The sequence below is a fragment of the Bos javanicus genome, chromosome 1 (assembly GCF_032452875.1).
Source record: "Bos javanicus breed banteng chromosome 1, ARS-OSU_banteng_1.0, whole genome shotgun sequence".
NCBI lineage: Eukaryota > Metazoa > Chordata > Mammalia > Artiodactyla > Bovidae > Bos > Bos javanicus.
The window spans coordinates 135,379,329-135,396,755 of NC_083868.1; the positions used below are offsets into that span (position 1 = coordinate 135,379,329).

At 49.1% G+C, this 17,427-nt stretch overlaps 1 protein-coding gene and 1 non-coding gene across 3 annotated transcripts in view; both read left to right on the plus strand.

Moving 5' to 3' along the window:
• RAB6B (RAB6B, member RAS oncogene family) overlaps positions 1 to 17,427 on the plus strand; it is a 59,334-nt gene that overhangs the window by 33,565 nt on the left and 8,342 nt on the right. For both annotated transcript variants that reach the window (XM_061421198.1, XM_061421201.1), the window contains exons 3-6: positions 13,955 to 14,008; positions 14,206 to 14,311; positions 15,800 to 15,911; positions 16,847 to 16,940. In XM_061421198.1, coding sequence (XP_061277182.1) covers positions 13,955 to 14,008; positions 14,206 to 14,311; positions 15,800 to 15,911; positions 16,847 to 16,940 — 366 coding nt within the window. The remainder of the gene's footprint in view (positions 1 to 13,954; positions 14,009 to 14,205; positions 14,312 to 15,799; positions 15,912 to 16,846; positions 16,941 to 17,427) is intronic.
• TRNAR-ACG (transfer RNA arginine (anticodon ACG)) lies at positions 4,066 to 4,137 on the plus strand. Its single transcript has one exon. It is a non-coding gene; the product is annotated as a tRNA-Arg (tRNA).

Here is a 17,427-nt window from a genome sequence, read left to right on the forward strand (position 1 = left end):
GGCAAGATGACCCTGCCCTCAGACACCCCCTGGTGCAGCACCAGTCACCCAGGTGCTCCATTTGGACATTTACCTAGGACTGGTCGGAGGGCAGATTGACTGTGACATCGTTTCTTTCCCTCCCTCCTCTCCTCTGGCTTCTCTTCCACTCTTTTGTCAAGCATATTAAAATTAGGTATGTGGCCAGCCTCTAGTACAGAAGGCTGCCTAACCTGGCTTAAACAAGGGAGGGTTTCGGTTTTTCAGGTGTCAGAAGTCACAGTGGGCCTTGAGCTGGCCCAGCTGTGTGGTGATGCCATCAGGCGTGTCCCGGGACCCTGGGCATTCTGTTCTGGCTTCTTGTTCTGTGGGTTCGTATCTTCATGCATCTTGGCTGTTGCTGCTTCAGACATCACCTCTGCATTCAAGGCAGGAAAAAAAAGGATAGCAAGAACATCCCTAGAATCCCATCGCCCTCCAGCAGACTGCAGCTTGTGTCTTATTGGCCAGAACTGAGTCACCTGATCACCATTACCCTCTAGAGAGGCTGGGAAAGCAGAGTTTTTCTTTTACAGTTTCCAGCCCTGCAAGGGAGTAGGAGGTTGCCAGTTGGTGTTAGGGGAGTCCAATAGCACCTGCTAGTGTTCATAAGTGAAGTGGCCCCATCATGCAACTCTGGCCCAGGTTAGTAATCCTTCCTAATTTACTTTGTGGGTTACTTGTAGATGCACTTAAAAGTCCTCCCCCCAGAAAGTCTTTCTCCCTGAGAGCCGAGGAGAGGGCTTGTGCATTTGTGAGCCTGTGGGAGAGCTCTCAGGGAGCTTCAGGCCACACATCCCTCGGCATCTGGGTAGCCTTTGGAAGAATTGACTAATTTTGATGAAACTTAACCCCTTATTTGTTGGTAATGGACAGAGAGGCCTGGCATGCTGCACTTCATGGGGTCGCAAAGAGTTGGACGCGACTGAGCGACTGAACCGACTGACTGACTGACTGAGCCCCTTATTTGGGCTTCCCAGGTGGCACTAGTGGTAAAGAACCTGCCTGTCAATGCAGGAGACATACGCGACGTGGGTTCAATGCCTGGGTCAGGAAGATCCCCTGGAGGAGGGCCTGGCAACCCACCCCAGTACTCTTGCCTGGAGAATCCCATGGACAGAGGAGCCTGGCGGGCTACAGTCCATGGGGCTGCAAAGAGTCGGACATGACTGAAGCGACTTGCATGTACACATACAACCCGTTGTTTAAAGTTGGAAAGTATATATTGTTGGTTGATGTTTTAGAGCACAGTCAGGAAATGAAAGAGCAATCAATACATATTTATATTGGTTGGTGACTAGCATAAGCCATTTCCCTTTGGGAGGAAAGTGGTCATGGGGACTGTGTAACCTTTGAGGCTAAAGTGTTGGAAAGAATCCAGGTACCTGCCCTGTGGCCTTCCAGCCAACCACCCCTCCCCCAAGGTACTTGGTTGAGTTGCTGGCCAGGCCAGACCCTGCCCAGCATGTTTTCCAGAAGCTGCTGTCTCCCTCCCCCACTGCACCCATTTGCTGGTCTGAATCCCTAAGTTTCACCAGCTTCATTTGCATGCTCATTTGCATGACTTTACCCTGATACTCTCCTCTGAGGGTTGGTGGTGCAGGGCATAAACAGCAGCTTCATTGTCAAGGGCCTGCCATGCCCAGCTGCTTTCTGCCACTTGCCAAGATGCTTCCCCAGCCACGGGCCAAGGCCTGGCCAAGGCTGAAAGAAGATACGCATACATTCCTTTTCATGATTTCTTTTCCTGAGAAGAGAATCTCGAGTCAGCTTATGCAAATTACCATGCAAATTTCTACCACAGACTTTATTACTGTGTCTTGTCAGAAAGTGGATGCAAAATTACATTTCATAATAAATGCACATAGCAAAAACGATGTCAACAAGTGCCTCAGGAAACATCTCTTTCCTCAGGCATGTGCTGGGCCAATGGGAGCTTTTGTGCAGAGGGAGGCGTATAATGTGCCATCATTCTTCACTGTGTGTCTGAGCCCTGTTAACACTAGTTAACATACCTGCGGAAGAAGATAAACGTGATGCAACTATGAAATCCGCCTTGTTAAGGTCCCTCCTTTTTTGTATAAGATGAAGTGCCTGCCATTTTTCATAAGCAGTACAGTTGGCAATATTAAAGGAATAAATAAGCACTGCCAGGTTTGGGGTGATCTAACCACAGCAGGATGCAGTCTGGCTTCCTTGGAAGGGCATCAGGCAGTAGAGGAGGCTCACCCAGCACAGCCAAGGAGGGGAAGGGAGGGAAGGATCGTGGGGGTCATGGAGAGTCCCCAGAGGCAGGCCTGCTGCTCTTGTTATCTTGATATCCTCTTTACATCTTTGTGGAATAGTTTCCAGCAAGAATAATACACTGCCTACTTCATAAGAGGAAACAGAATACAGAGAATGAATGCTGTGGTTCCTTTGGAACTCATTTCTCTGAAGGCCAGCCTTTCCTGAGGCTCTGTGAACACTCATTTACTGGGATGTGAACAGCAGTTATAAGCATCAAGGTTCCCGGGACCAAGAGTTTGGGAAACGTCAGATTACATGAAATCGTTCCTGATTCTTCCGTGCAGGACTTCTCAGAGCCTTTACTATGTCACTGTGCTTTATGGCCTCCCATTACAGGCTGGAACATGAAACCTTTCCTAGAAACACTTGATCACAGTTCACTTTCATCCTTGTAGATGGCCTCTCTCAGGAGGCTATGTTCCACAAAACCAGCCTGAGAAACGTTATTGGAGGGTCTCCTGTAGGTTGAGTGGGTGGGTTTCTTCTACAGCTTCTTTTGGAAATCCTACCATCAGTTGGTCAGTCCTCATTTTGTTTGTACAGAGTACCTTCACATAGTCTAACTCACTTGATCCAAGAGTCCTTGAAGGAAGTTATGATTGTCCCCATTTTAGAGATGGGAAACTGAGGGTCAAAGAGGCTGTCATTATTTCAGGACAAGCCCATTAAGGTAGCGGCAGAGGTCCCTGAAAACAGACCAAGGACCCATTTGGATGAGGCACTTGGCTAGCTGCATGCCAGATCCTCCAGGGCTGGCCGTGCTCCACCCCAGGAGGCATTGACAGAGCGTCTAGGTTTGTTGTCAGAAATCTGTCCTCCTCCCCCATGGAGGCTCCTGGTCACCTCAGTCCCTTGGCCTCTGGCATCACCAGGGCTGTGTGCGTATCATTGATCTGGGCTTTACCTTCAACATAAAGGAGGCTTCCCTGGTGGCTCAGAGGTTAAAGTGTCTGCCTGCAACGCGGGAGACCTGGGTTTGATCCCTGGGTCAGGAAGATCCCATGGAGAAGGAAATGGCAACCCACTCCAGTATTCTTGCCTGGAGAATCCCATGGACAGAGGAGCCTGGGGGGCTACAGTCCACGGGGTCGCAAAGAGTCGGACATGACTAAGCGACTTCACTTTCACTTTCACTTTACCTTCAAAGCAGAAATGATTTCCTCCTCATCTCACCTCACACTCATGCCTCACAATCTTTTTACATCTTTTTCTTTCCACCTGCACATACATAGTTGCATGCACACCTGTGTGTTTCCACTCATATGTCTGCTCACACATATTCATACACATGTTCCCATCAGCACACACACACTGTATGACCTCTACTGAACTTTGGAGGGAGTGGAGGCTGTGGCACGTAACAGGGAATCAGCAAGATTTCTGGGGCCTTTTTAGGAGGACGTGGCCTGCCTGTGGTGGTGGTTTAGTCACTAAGTCATGTCTGACTCTTGCGACCCCATGAACTGTGGCCTGCCAGGCTCCTCTGTTCATGGGATTCTCCAGGCAAGAATACTGGAGTGGGTTGCCATTTCCCTCTCCAGGGGATCTTCCCAACCTAGGAATTGAACCTGGGTCTCCTGCATTGCAGGCAGATTCTTTTCCAACTGAGCTATGAGGGAAGCCCATGGCCTTCCTGGGTAGCTAGTTGTTCTTTTTGTCTGGTGTTCCCATATTATCCTTTCAAACAATTCCTGTTGATCTGTTTTCAAATTCACTGACTCATCTGTCATTTGCTGTCTACTGTTAAGCATTTTGACTTCCCTGGTGGCTCAGATGGTAAAGCGTCTGCCTACGATGCAGGAGACCCGGGTTCAATCCCTGGGTTGGGAAGATCTCCTGGAGAGGGAAATGGCAACCCACTCCAGTATTCCTGCCTGGAGAATCCCATGGACGGAGGTGCCTGATAGGCTTCAGTCCATGGGGTTTCAAAGAGTTGGACATGATTTTAAAACTTCAGATATTGTATTTTTTGTTCTAAATTTGTATTTTGCTTCTTTATAGTTTCTCTTTCTCTGCTGAGATTTTAAAATCTGGGTGTTCGTTATGAGCATATATTTCTTTATATGCTGAGCATAATTAGCTATCTAAAAATGCTTGCTGCTTTCAGCATCTGGGTCACCTCAAGGTTGGTCTCCATTTATTCTTTTTTTTTTTTCTTTTTATTGAATATGGCTTTCACTTTAGAGTAGTTTTGAGTTGTATACTACACATTGTGATTAAGACTATGGATTCTGCTTGTTCCTTTGAAATAATATTCGTTGAACCCAGATTTTCAACTCTCCTCCCTGTGGTAGGCAGCAATTTAAAGTTCTGTTCAGCTTTGTTTGCCTGTCTGTTTGGTTTTCAGTCTTAAGCTGCTTATGGTCTCTTTGGGCCAGGGATTTGAGTAGCATTTTCAGGCAGAATTTGGGGTGCCCTGTCTGTGGCTTTCTCATCTCCAGGATTTTCCACATTTTCTAGCTGCTGTGATAGTTTTATAACCTGTTCTTTCATTTTTAACCAATAAGACTATGGGTTTCTTGCCAAGTGTTAGCCCCCACCCCTCAGCTCCAGTTGGGACTGCCTTCGGGTGAATAAACAATCATAAAAGCAGGAGGCTCACCCAGAGCCGTTCTCTTAAGTTTTTGACTCCCCTCTAGAGTCTCCTGTTTGTAAGTGCCTTCAGGTAGTCGTTACATTTTGCTCAGAGTTTATCATTGTAGTCTGCAGGACGGTTGGTCTGATAGGAATTCTGCCATTGCCAAAGTCAGAACCCCTCTTCCCTCTGTCTGGGATTTACTCCCCCATGCCTCCAATCCACTACTTCTCCCTCCTTATGCATGCACGCCTGCTCAGTTGCTTCAGTTGTGCCAACTCTATGGACTGTAGCCCGCCAGGCTTCTCTGTCCATGGGATTCTCCAGGCAAGAATACTATAGTGGGTTGCCATGCCCTCCTCCAGGGGATCTTCCCCACCCAGGGATTGAATCTGCATCTCTTATGTCTCCTGCATTGGCAGCCGGGTTCTTTACCACTAGTGCCACATGGGAAGCCCCCTCCTCTTGGTGCCCCTCAATTACAATAGCCCCTCCCATCTTGTCTGATCTGTGTTCTGATTAGTTCTGTGTGCTCATCTTAGCTCCTCCACAAGTTTGGAAATTCAAGGCTGAAGCCTGAACCCTGAATAGGTGTTAACCATGTGGAAGAGCATTCCAGGAGAGTGAACAGCTCCTTATACACAGGGACCAGAGTCTATTTTGGTCTGTGAATCACACATAGTAAGCACTCAAGAGTAATAAGTGAATGAGTCTTACCTGCTTGCTTATACCATATGCCAGAAAGGAGCTGCCCAGGGAAAACCATTACTGCCTTCCCCCTGTAGATCTGGCCTGTCTGGGAGTGATGGGCTAGAGCTGGCAGTAGTGTAGGGCCAGCTGCTTGTGCCTTGTGTCTGGAAAAATAAATGATGCTGAGGAGCTAGAAAATTTCTGGTAATCCAGGCCATCTTAAAAGTTCTTGTTTCTGTTCTGCCCTTAGCTGGCTTTTCTTGTTGTTGAAATGCAAATGAACTTTCTCTTAGGTGGACTCTGCCTAGCTATGGCCAGTGACCACAGATTTTGACACTAAGGAGCCAGACAGGGTGTGACTGCCACACACACACTCAATGAGAGCTTCAGAAATGTAGGGACTTCAGGAAGCAGAGGGAATACAGATCAAGTGTCAGGAGGAGGGGCTTTCAGATCAGATCAGATCAGTCGCTCAGTCGTGTCCGACTCTTTGCAACCCCATGAATCACAGCACGCCAGGCCTCCCTGTCCATCACCAACTCCCAGAGTTCACTCAGACTCATGTCCATCGAGTCAGTGATGCCATCCAGCCATCTCATCCTCTGTCGTCCCCTTCTCCTCCTGCCCGCAATCTCTCCCAGCATCAAAGTCTTTTCCAATGAGTCAACTCTTCGCATGAGGTGGCCAAAGTACTGGAATTTCAGCTTTAGCATCATTCCTTCCTTTGCAGTCAGGGAAACCTGGGCCCTAACCCTGCCTCTACCACCCCACCTGGACGACCTCAAGCCTAAGTGAGCCTTGGTTTCTTCATCCATGGTTAGTCCCTTCTTCTGCAGGCATGGGCATCTCCTTGTCTCTCACCTCGGGCAGGGAATCTGCCCCTCCTTCTGGGTACCATAGCCTCCTCAGACCAATTATAGCAGGAGCTCAGAGTCTGCACAGCTATTTGCAAACTTTATTCCTCAAATGAGTTATCCAAGGGCTTGTCTGGAATTCTGATTCCTAGACTGACATCCCAGAGATTATGATTCTATCTGTCTGGGCTGGATTCAGCAACCTGCATATTTAACAAGCTTCTGATGTGATTCTGAGGCAAGTGGTCCATGGACTACATGTTGAGAATTACCAAATCACTGGCCAGTGGGAGAAACTGACCAACATGAGATCTTTCCAGTTTAGTAGAGAAACTGTTAGAAGAGGGGCTCTGAGGCCAACTTGAGGGCTTGGAAAAAGACTTGCAAAGGAGTGGATCTTGATCTCTGAATAAATTTTAACCTTGTGAAAGAGCATTAGAAAAGGCAGGGAACAGCATTAGCAAATGTACAGAAACACAAAATGACATGTGTGTAAGAGTCCTGACCACAGTCTTATTGCTCAAGTGTAAAGTACAAGCTGGGCAAGCGGGGAATGAGATCAAAGAGGGGAAGCTAGGAGCAGACCCTGTGCAGGCCAAGCTCAAGCGTTTGTACGGTTTCCTGGAGGCAGTAGGGGGAGTCATATGGTAAGATTTATGTTTTAGGAAGATAACGCTGGTGCTACATGAAAGATTAATTATCCAGGAGAGGGACTTCCCTGGTGGTCCAGTGGTTAGGAGTCTGCCTGCCAATGCAGGGGACATGGGTTTGATCCCTGGTCTGGGAAAATTCCACATGCTGTAGAACAGCTAAACCCGTGCACCACAGATACTTTAGAGACCACAAGCCACAACTACTGAAGCCTGTGCACCCAGAGCCCGTGCTCTGCAACAAGAGAAGATGCCACGGTGAGAAGCCCTCACACTGCAACTGCAGTGTAGCCCCCACTCGCCACAGCTAGCAAAAGCCTGCATGTAGCCATGAAGACCCAGAATAGCCAAAAATAAATAAATAAATTTAAAAAATTATCCAGGGGAGCACCTGGGGGCAGAGAGATGAGTTAAGAAGCTGTGCAGCTATTCAGGTAAAAGAGGTTGTGGGAATGAACTGGGGCAGTGATGGTGGGAATGGAGAGAAACGGGCAGTTGAAAACACTCTGGAGGCAAAGTGTCAGCTCAGTGATTCTCTACTGTGAGGGAGTGGACTGTGAGAATAAGGGAAGAAGATGTGAGAACAAGGGAAGAACTCAGGAGGGCTTCCGGAGGCTTGGGCACCTACAGAGGTAGAGGTGCCTTACATGGAGATGGGGAAAGTAGAAGTGAGCCAGGAGGGGAGAGTGGGCTAGTTTAGTGAGGGGTCTAGAAGACACATGGATGGACATGTTCAGTATGTGATAGGCTACCTGGATCTGGGGCTCAGGACAGAGGTGAGGCCTGGGATGTAGACTGGGATGTAAATGAGGTACCCAACACAAAACAGTTGGGAATGCCAGTGTTTTAATGAAGAGGATCCTGTAAGAGGCCAATGAGGAACAGCCGTTAGAGAGGCAGGGAGAGCCAGAAATGAGTCATGTCATGAAAGCAAAGGAAGCCAGAATGTCAAAGAAGAGGACTATTCCACTGGGTCAAGTTCATCTATTACTAGTAGAGTCTGGCCTATAGAGTGTCCTTACAATTTGGAGATGAATGGCCATGGCGACCACAGCCAGAGCAGCCTCAGTGGGCAGAGGGGCAGGAACCAGACCACCTTGACTGAGCAGTGGGTGGGAGGAGAAGAGGTGGGGATAACTGGTTTGGGGCCCTTTCCCAAGAAGCATACCAATGGAATGGAGGTGAGAGATTGGCAGAAAGCTAGAGAGCCACTTAGTGATAGGGACCGATTTTTTTTTAAAGATGCAAGAATTTTAAGAATGTTTCTTAGATGAAAGGAAAGAGTGAGTAGAGAATGAAAGTTTGCCGACAGAGAAAAGATCCTTGATGGCTGAGAGGGCCAGAGCCAAGAGAACCCAGGGAGAGGCTTGCTTTGATAGAAGGAGTAAATGCTCAGCACCTGGAGGGATGGGAATACAGGTGGACACACATAGACATCTTTGCAAATACCTTTGAATCCTGGTTCTCCCGTTTCCAGCTGTTGATGCTGGGCAAAGAATTTAATGCCTCAAATGCAGTTAACCCTTGAATAATATGAGTTTGAACTGGGCTGGTGCACTCTTATGCAATTGCTTTCAGTATTAAATACTACAGAATTTCACCATCTGCTGTTAGTTGAACAGAGGAATCGAAGTACATATACCAAGGGCCAACTATGAGTTATATGCAGATTTTCCACTGTGTGGAAATCTAACCCCCACATTGTTAAGGGATCAACTTTACTCAGTTTTCTCAGCAGAAATGTACAAGTACTAAAGAATATAACTCATAACAAGTTAACATAAGTTAATTAATACATATAAAGCACTTAGGACAATGCCTGGCACATGATAAGCACTCAGATGTTTAGTCATTATAACAACAGTAATTATTATTATTATATAAGAGGGAAAAGCAAGGGATGAAGTGGTTTGTACCTAATGTAAAGTAAGATTTGAGGCCATCTTCTGAGAGTAAGTCTCACTGAAGATGAAATGGGGCAAAGCAGAGGGGAGGATGTTGTGAATTATTGCTAATATGGATAGAAGTAGGAGGTGGTCAAGGACAAGTCACTTGTGTTTATATTTACCCACAGACTTACCTTTTCTGGTGCTCCTAGATTCCTTCTTTAAAGATCTGAACTTCCATCTGTAAAATTTCCCTTCTCACTGGTGACAAGTCATCACAGCTTTCCCTTATCTGAAAATGTTTCTGTTTTGCCCTCACTGTTGAAGGAAATCTTCACTAGCTGCAAAATTCTGGGCTGACATGATAGGGATGGTGGTGGTTGTTTCTTTTAGAATTTTAAAGATGTTGTTCCATTGTCTTCTGCCTTCAATTGTTTCTGAAGGGAAATCAACCGTCATTCCTGTCATTGTTTCCTAGCTGCTGTCAAGGTTTTCTCTTTGTCTTTAGTTTTTAGCAATTTGACTACGACTTGGATGGGTGTGATTTTCTTTGTCTGTATCCTGTTTTAGGTTCACTGAACTTCTTGAAGTGGTGTGCTGATGTTTCTAGTCAAATTGAAAAAGTATCTGGCTACGATGCATTTTTTGTTTTGTTTTTGCCTTTACTCTTTCTGAAACCCCAAGTGCATATGCATATATATTTATCAGGTCTTATATTGTGCTTGAACTTCTATTCATTTTTAATTTATCTTTTTAAAATCTGTGCTTCAATTTGAACAATTTCTTTTGACCTGTCTTCAAGTTTACTGCCCTTTCCTCTGAAGTGTCCTAGCTGCTATTATTCACACCCAGGGGATTTTTATTTCAGGTATTGTGTTTTTTTTGTGTGTGTTAAGATTTATGGATTTGGGGACTTCCCTGGTGGTCCAGTGGCTAAGACTCCATATTCCCAGTGCAGGGGCCTGGATTCAATTCCTGGGTCAGGGAACTGGATCCCATATGCCACAACTAAAAGATCCTACAGGCCACAGCTCAGACCTGGTGCAGCCAAATAAATAAATATTTTTTAAAAAAGATTTCTGGGTTTTATTTTAGTCTCTCTATATCTCTTGAAATTCACCCATTATATTCATCTTTTTCCTCTCCATTTTTAGCACATTTATAATAATTATTTTAAAGTCCTTGTCTGTTAATATAATGTCTGGGTCATCTGGATATGTTTCTATTGGTTTTTTTTTACCTTCAATTATTGGCTTAAATCTCCTGCTTCTTCATGTCTAATCCTTTCTCATAGTGTAGTGGACATTGTGAATAATAAGTTTTAGATTCTTGAATTCTATTACCTTCCTCTGAAAAGTATTGAATTTTATTTCAGTAGGGCATTAAATTAGCAGTAGCAGCAGGGCATTAAATTATGTGCAACTAATTTTTTTTGAAGGGTTCACTTACCATGTTTAAAGTTTTTTATAAGATAGGTCTCTCTTTGTTTTTCCCTTAGTCCTCTGATATAACCCTTATTTCTGAGATGATGTCCTTTCTCCTAAAGCTGACCCTTCTGGGGTTCTAATGAAAAGCCTGAGGTGTTACCAAGTCCTTCTAACTTGGTAGGACTAGAAAGCTACCTCAGGGGAAAAACTGGTTAAGCATAGGATCTCACTTTGTTTTCTTTGTTTCCTTTAGAGATTATAACCCCTCTATTTGTCTGCCTGTTTTGGTCACTGAATTTTCAGTGATTGCAAATTATTTCTTGTACTTGTCCAGGGTTTATAATAGTTGTCTTGGGTGGGTTCAGAAAAGGCAATGAATGGCACCCCACTCCAGTACTCTTGCCTGGAAAATCCCATGGGTGGAAGAGCCTGGTAGGCTGCAGTCCATGGGGTCGCTGAGAGTCGGACACGACTGAGCAACTTCACTTTCACTTTTCACTTTCATGCATTGGAGAAAGAAATGGCAACCCACTCCAGTGTTCTTGCCTGGAGAATCCCAGGGACGGGGGAGCCTGGTGGGCTGCCGTCTATGGGGTCGCACAGAGTTGGACACGACTGAAGCGACTTAGCAGCAGCAGCAGCAGCAGCTTGGGTGGGTTAGTTTAAAACAAGCTATTTAATCATCATCAGAAGCAGAATTTAGGGAGACGTTTTTGAGCAGAGCTGATGGCTCAGCTGTGTCCAAGGACACGTGCTTTGGCACCAGGTTGCAGGAAGGTCTTGTTGCAGTGGCTTCGCAGCCTGGTTGGGTGGAAAGTGTGGCCAGAAGAGGTCTAAGAGAGTGGGCAGTTAAGGAACCAGATATTTCTCTGATATGAAAAGAAGCATGAAAGTGGGACTAAAGGTGGGAGAGAGCCAGAGAGGTAGGAAGTTGGTCCTTTTAGCCTGACTCATCATTACTGCTGACTTGGTCAGACTGTTGTTAGGGGTAGTAAAGTATGTGAGTGTTCAGTAGATGGCTTTTATGATTATGGAGGCCATTGATCAGGCTTACTAGGGCCTGACCCACATGGCACAATCCTTGTCGTGTCATCTGGTGACTTCTCTGTCCTCCATGGAAGCACATATGAGCTGAAATGGTATCGTTGTTACATTATCATCAGGAACATCACCATCACCATCACCATCCATGCTGCCAACCTTTTAGGGGCATGTTTCTCTGTGGTTCTTTGCTCTATTCGTTAGGTCAGAGCTAAGGCATGTTAAAAAGAAACCCCAAATAACTGTGGCTTAGGCAAGATAGTTCAGTTCTCTGTCACACAATAGTCTAAGAGTCTCAGGCTGCAGAGACAAGCTCTACAGGGCAGGAACTCAGGCTTCCTCTGTCTTGTTCACCAGTCATCACTACTCTGTCACTCTCATCTAGATGGGCCAGTATGACTTATTATCACCTGTCTTTATTCCAAGCAGCGGGAAAGGGCAAGGGGCAGCTATGGGTCCATCCCGCCTCCCCACGAGGGACCCATCTCAGAAGGTACACGTGTCACCTTCACATCCCATTGACCAGAACTTAGCCACCCAGCTGCAGCTATGAGTTCATTTTTATGTTTGGAGCCCTAATACTGTATAAAGGGAGACTTCATGTTGGGGACAGCCACTGGTCCCTGTCACCAATCTTGAAGTCATGAACCTGGTTTTTAGCTCAAGGGTCACTTTATGGAAGGAGCTTGGCAGGCGCTGGGGAGCCCACTGAGCACTGGAGTTGAGGGATGTCCAACTGCTCTGTCCATTTCTCTTTGTGGGCATCAGCAGACAAGGATCATTGCTCTAACATATACTAATAAAACAGACCTAATGTAGCTGTTAAGGAACAAAGCTCATTCCACAAGCAGCTCGTCAATTCCACATTCGCCAGCAGCTACACCATGCTGGAAAGGTGTACAAAGCTGGGGTTGAAAGTGCCCAAGTGATGCCAAGATTTTACGCCGATCCTCTTACCTCTGCCATTGGTTGGCAGAGTCACAGTAGGCATGGGCTTTAACTTTCCTGGTCTCCAGAGTAGAGGACTGAGTTGTGTCTAAGGTATTTGTTTAGCATGAATGTTCTAGGATTGTGTGATTCCTTGACACTCCCTGTCTTTGCACTAAAGCAAGCTCCCAGGAGGACACAGTCACCTTAACTCCTTTGTGAAATGGGAGGGAGTCGGAGGTATACACACACCTGCTTGCAGTCAGCTGGGGGCCTGCAGACCTGGGCTTTTCTATTTCCTTGGGTTTCTTTGGTTGTGGTTTTTGTAGCCAGAAGTCAATTTTCCATTCAACTAAGCTTATTTTTTTGAAACCTTATATTTAAAATAAAATACTTTAAATTCTGCTTTTAGACCTATTATATGTTCATTGTAGAAAATGGAGACAAGTATAATGAAGGAAACAAACAAACAGAAATCACCCATAGCGTCAGTACTTGGACTCTGCTACTGTTAAGGCCTTAGTGTGTCGTGCCTTCACTTCCGCATCTAGGAAAACAAGAAAAATGCTTGTATCTCTACTTCAGTTAATCAAGCTGATGTTTTGTAATCTGCTTTCTTCTACTTAATGACTGTTTCCTGAAATCCTTAAATATTTTTCAAGAATGTGATTTTTAATGAATGCCAAGCTTTCATCATATGGGTGGACCACACTGTACTTCACCGGTGCCCCGACATTCACGCTGTGTCTGAGTCTTCCTTGTTATTAATTGCGTGGCGGTGACTGTTCCACGTTGACAGCATCTTGGCTCCTGTCACAAACACTGAGTGCTGGTGAGGCCCGTAAAGCTTGGGTGGCCTGTTTCAGGCCATACAGCAGTTGAGTGCTGGGTCCTTCCCTCTGGTCCAGTGGCCTCCCCTGATGCTGGGAGAGTGGAAGCACAGGCGTGACACAGACAGTTGACTTCCAGTGTGTTGGTTTGGGTAGAAAAGAGCCAGTGGGGTTTCCCAGCAAGATGCTGCTGTGGCTGGATGTGATGCTCCTGTGGGAAGCCAGCTGCTCTCTGTCCCCACGCCGGCAAGCTGCCCTGCTCCCGTTCCACCCCCACCCACCTGGGCAGCAGTGAGCCCAAGCCAGGCACCTGAAGTCCAGGTCTGAGGAGAGAGGCTTTTGCAGGGGAGGCTGGGAGGCAAGGAGGTGGTCAGGGCACAAGCAGGCTGGGACAGGGAGACCACGCAGCTCCTGCTCCTCCAGGCCCCCACCTGCGTGGGGCAGGAGATCCAGTGGCCTTGTTCCCAAGCAAGCTTCCTCCCCTGTTCTCTTATCCTTTTTCTGAAGCACTTTTCTCTTCCTCTCCAAAGAATGTGTCACTCTCTTAAAAAACAACCTGTCCTCATCCTTATTTATCTCATTTCCTCTGAGAGGGACGAGAGGATTCACTGTTGAGTTGGGGTGTGGGACAGCAAAATAGAACCCACCCAAGGCTTGGCCTGGGTGACGACCCCTTTTGCTGGCTGTGTCCCTGCCTGGATGACTCAGCTTTTGCCCTCCTGCCTGAGACCTTTCAGTTTTGACTGTTCTATCCTCTTCTCTAACAGGCAACTATTGGGATTGACTTCTTGTCAAAAACCATGTACTTGGAGGATCGTACGGTGAGTGCCTGACTGGAGACCTGGGAGGACAGGGAGGGCTCCCTGGGACCTATCACCTGGGGCCTGTACTGGGCACCACTAAGAGCCCATACCTGCCCAGAGCTGGCAGTGCCAGCACTGCAGAACTTCCCCTCAGCCCCCCGCTCCCACCCTGAGGACCTCACCATGCCCTGAACCTCCTGCCCACCCTGCGACAGGTGCGACTGCAGCTCTGGGACACAGCCGGCCAGGAGAGGTTCCGCAGCCTGATCCCCAGCTATATCCGGGACTCCACCGTGGCCGTGGTGGTGTACGACATCACAAGTGAGTATGGGGCCTGGGTGTTGGGCAGGGGATAGCTCACAGGGCTCCAGAGGCCAGATGCGGCCCCAGCCAGGGTGCAGCGTGTGTGTGTGTGTGTGCATATACACGTGTGTGTGCTTGTCCTCTGACTGCAGAGAGGCAGGTGTTCAGAGTGGAGAGTGAGTTGCTTTTGAGCCTTCCCCCATCCTGCACCAGCCACGGCATACTGGACCAGGATGGCCCTGTTCAGAGCAGAGGCCTGTGTGTGGAGCAGAGCAGATGCTCACAGGGCTGGCCCTTCTCCTGCCCCTCAGCACCATCCTGGGCCCTGGCTGTCAGAAAGACCCCTAGGGAGCAACTTCTTCGTATGGTGTGTGTGTATACACGTGCAGGTGTGAAAAGATGCTGGTCCGTGGACCAGCCTTGGCCTGGCAACCGTGGTTCTATTAGCAGCACCCCAGGTCCTTACAGGGCTCTCTGGGAGGGGAGGCCCAGTGGGTCCCTGGGGGCCGTGGGTGGGCTGTTCATCACATGCCCTGTGGCTCTTCTGACCAAATCAGCTGTTCTAGAGAGAGACACACAACTCTGAGGGAGACTTGTGTGCTGGGGGTGAGGGCTAGGGCCCGGTGCAGAGCCCCACTCCCCAGGCAGGTGTCATGGCACACACCTCGCAAACCCTTGGGCAGCAGTCAAGCTTATGGTGAGAGGATGCCCCAGCCTGCTGCCTCTAGCCCTCCCCACCTCCTACTCCCACCGTCTCCCTGACCACATGCTCCTTGCACACCTGAGAGCATGGAAGCAGGGCCCTGAGGAGGCCTGGGCCCCTGATGCCTGTGGGAAGCCCAGGTTCCCAGGACAGGGAGCTTCGCCTCCCCTTGGGCCTGCAGGTTGCTGAGTGGTGGGCATCACACTATGGCTGTTCCTCTGGGAGCCTGTCTCAGCTTCTGACTGAGGAGGGGACTGCCCTGAAAACACTGGCCTCTCCTGGCTTTTGTCTGCTCCTGGGCCCACTTCGCACTCCCCTTACTTGCAGGGCCTGTGGGTGCTGTTTGGAAACCCCTGTGAGCTCCTGTCAGTGGGAGGCCACCCTGCAGGGCCCTCCTGCCCCAGGGCTGCCATGGTCTCTCCCACACACAGCATCACAGTGTTTCCAGCTCAGCCAAGCCCACTGCACTCATACCTCACTCTGCTCTGAGCTGCAAAGTCAGATCTGACTCTCAGATGGGCCCAAAAACCACTAATTCATGGAGCGAATCATGACCCAGTGGTCTTTCAGGTGCCATGACCTCCCCCCAGTGAGTGGCTCAGCAATGTGAGGGGTTTCGGGGGCCCGCAGCACAGTTCCACAAATACACCCAGACGTTAGGTCCAGGCCTGCTGGTCTGTGCTCCCAGCTACCCTGCCCAGGTATCTGAGGGTGCACCCTCAGGGTGCTCTCCCCACCCACCCTTCCCCTCTCCCACAGGGCCACCTCTCATGCCAAGCTTTATCCCTGCTTTCCACCTCCAGATCTCAACTCCTTCCAGCAGACCTCTAAGTGGATTGATGATGTCAGGACAGAGAGGGGCAGTGATGTGATCATCATGCTGGTGGGCAACAAGACGGACCTGGCCGACAAGAGGTAGGTGGTCTGGGCCACCCCCCGCCCTCCTCTGCAACACCTCCTGGATGGGGTGTCCTGGGACTTGTAGGTGGTGAGTGCCCTGTCTGACCTGGCCCCCTGCATCTGGGAAGGGCCCCGTTGGGGCCCCAAAGGCTTTGAAAGCTCACATGTTCCTGGCCAGCCCAGCAATGCATGGTCTGGGCCTGGCCTCAGCTCAGTCATGGACACAGTGGCCCTTGGGCTCCCACTGGTCCTGCCCCGGGAAACGCCTGTGCTGATGCTGGAGTGAGTGTGAAGGGCCTGGTCCCCAGGCGTGAACACACAGAGTTTCCTGGTCCAGCTCTATGTCTGGGTGTGACACTGTCCCTAAAGAGGCTGCCCTCCAGGAATAGGGCTCACCTCGGCACCCTTTCCGTATCTCCTGGGGCAGATAAAGCAACCAATCATGGACTGAGGGCCTCCTGAAATGCACTCTGACCATTTAGGGAGTATTCTGAATGAGAAGCTGCTTCATTAAAATCTTGTCCTTGAAGTGAAGAAAACAGAGCTCAAAGCCCAGCTTCTTTGCAGTAGATGACCTTGGGGCCATTACTTTTGACCTCAATGTGCTCATTTGGCAAATGGGGCTGGTGGTACCACCCAGAGAGGTGGTCTGTAGCTGGCGGAGTGTGACAAATGTGTGCTCTGGCAGTGGTGATCCTGGGAAAAGTGGGTAGGGGCCAGCAGCCCACCAGCCACAGGGCCAGCTCCTGGACTGGACAGTACTGCCAAGGAGTGGAGTGGGGATGCTGGCTTCCTGCTCTGCTCTGCACCTCATGTGCCCTGAGGGAACCCTGCGGTTCAGCCCTGGTCTCAGGCCAACCGAAGTGCCTTCATCATCTGAGGCCACTCCCTCCACCCCAACTGGGGGCTCCTTCTCTACTGAAAACTGGTTCCCCTCATCTCCCCTCCAGGCAGATAACCATAGAGGAGGGCGAGCAGCGTGCCAAAGAACTGAGCGTCATGTTCATCGAGACCAGTGCGAAGACTGGCTACAACGTGAAGCAGGTGGGAGGTGCCGCCTTGACCAGGGGCCCACACTGGGCTTCTGGTGCCAGGGGCTAGTGACCAGGTGGCCCACCTGATGGGGAGTGAGTCCCTCCAGAGCTAACTGCTTGCCCTCAGGGTATCGGGGGCTATGGGATCAGCTGCACCCAGCAGCCAGCCCCGTGGCCCCTGAGCTGCCGTGGCTGTCCAGCCCCCAGCTTCTAGGCAGCCGAGAAGCAGCACTTTCCTACCTGTTCCCTCACTTGGGATGGGCATGCAGGAGAGTCCATCCACTCAGCATTTTGGGGTTCCTGCATTGTGCTTGGCAAGCACCTGGGGCTGTGTTGGGCCAGGTAGACTTGGGGAAAAGAGCCCAGCCTCAGTGAGGTTAGAGCTCACAGGAGGGGGGCCTGCAGAGTCAGACTCCTCAGAGGAGCCGTAGAAGGGCTGGGGTTAGGGCTGAGCCTCAGAGCAAGAGGCTTCTCACAGATGGCCTTCAGCAGGTCAG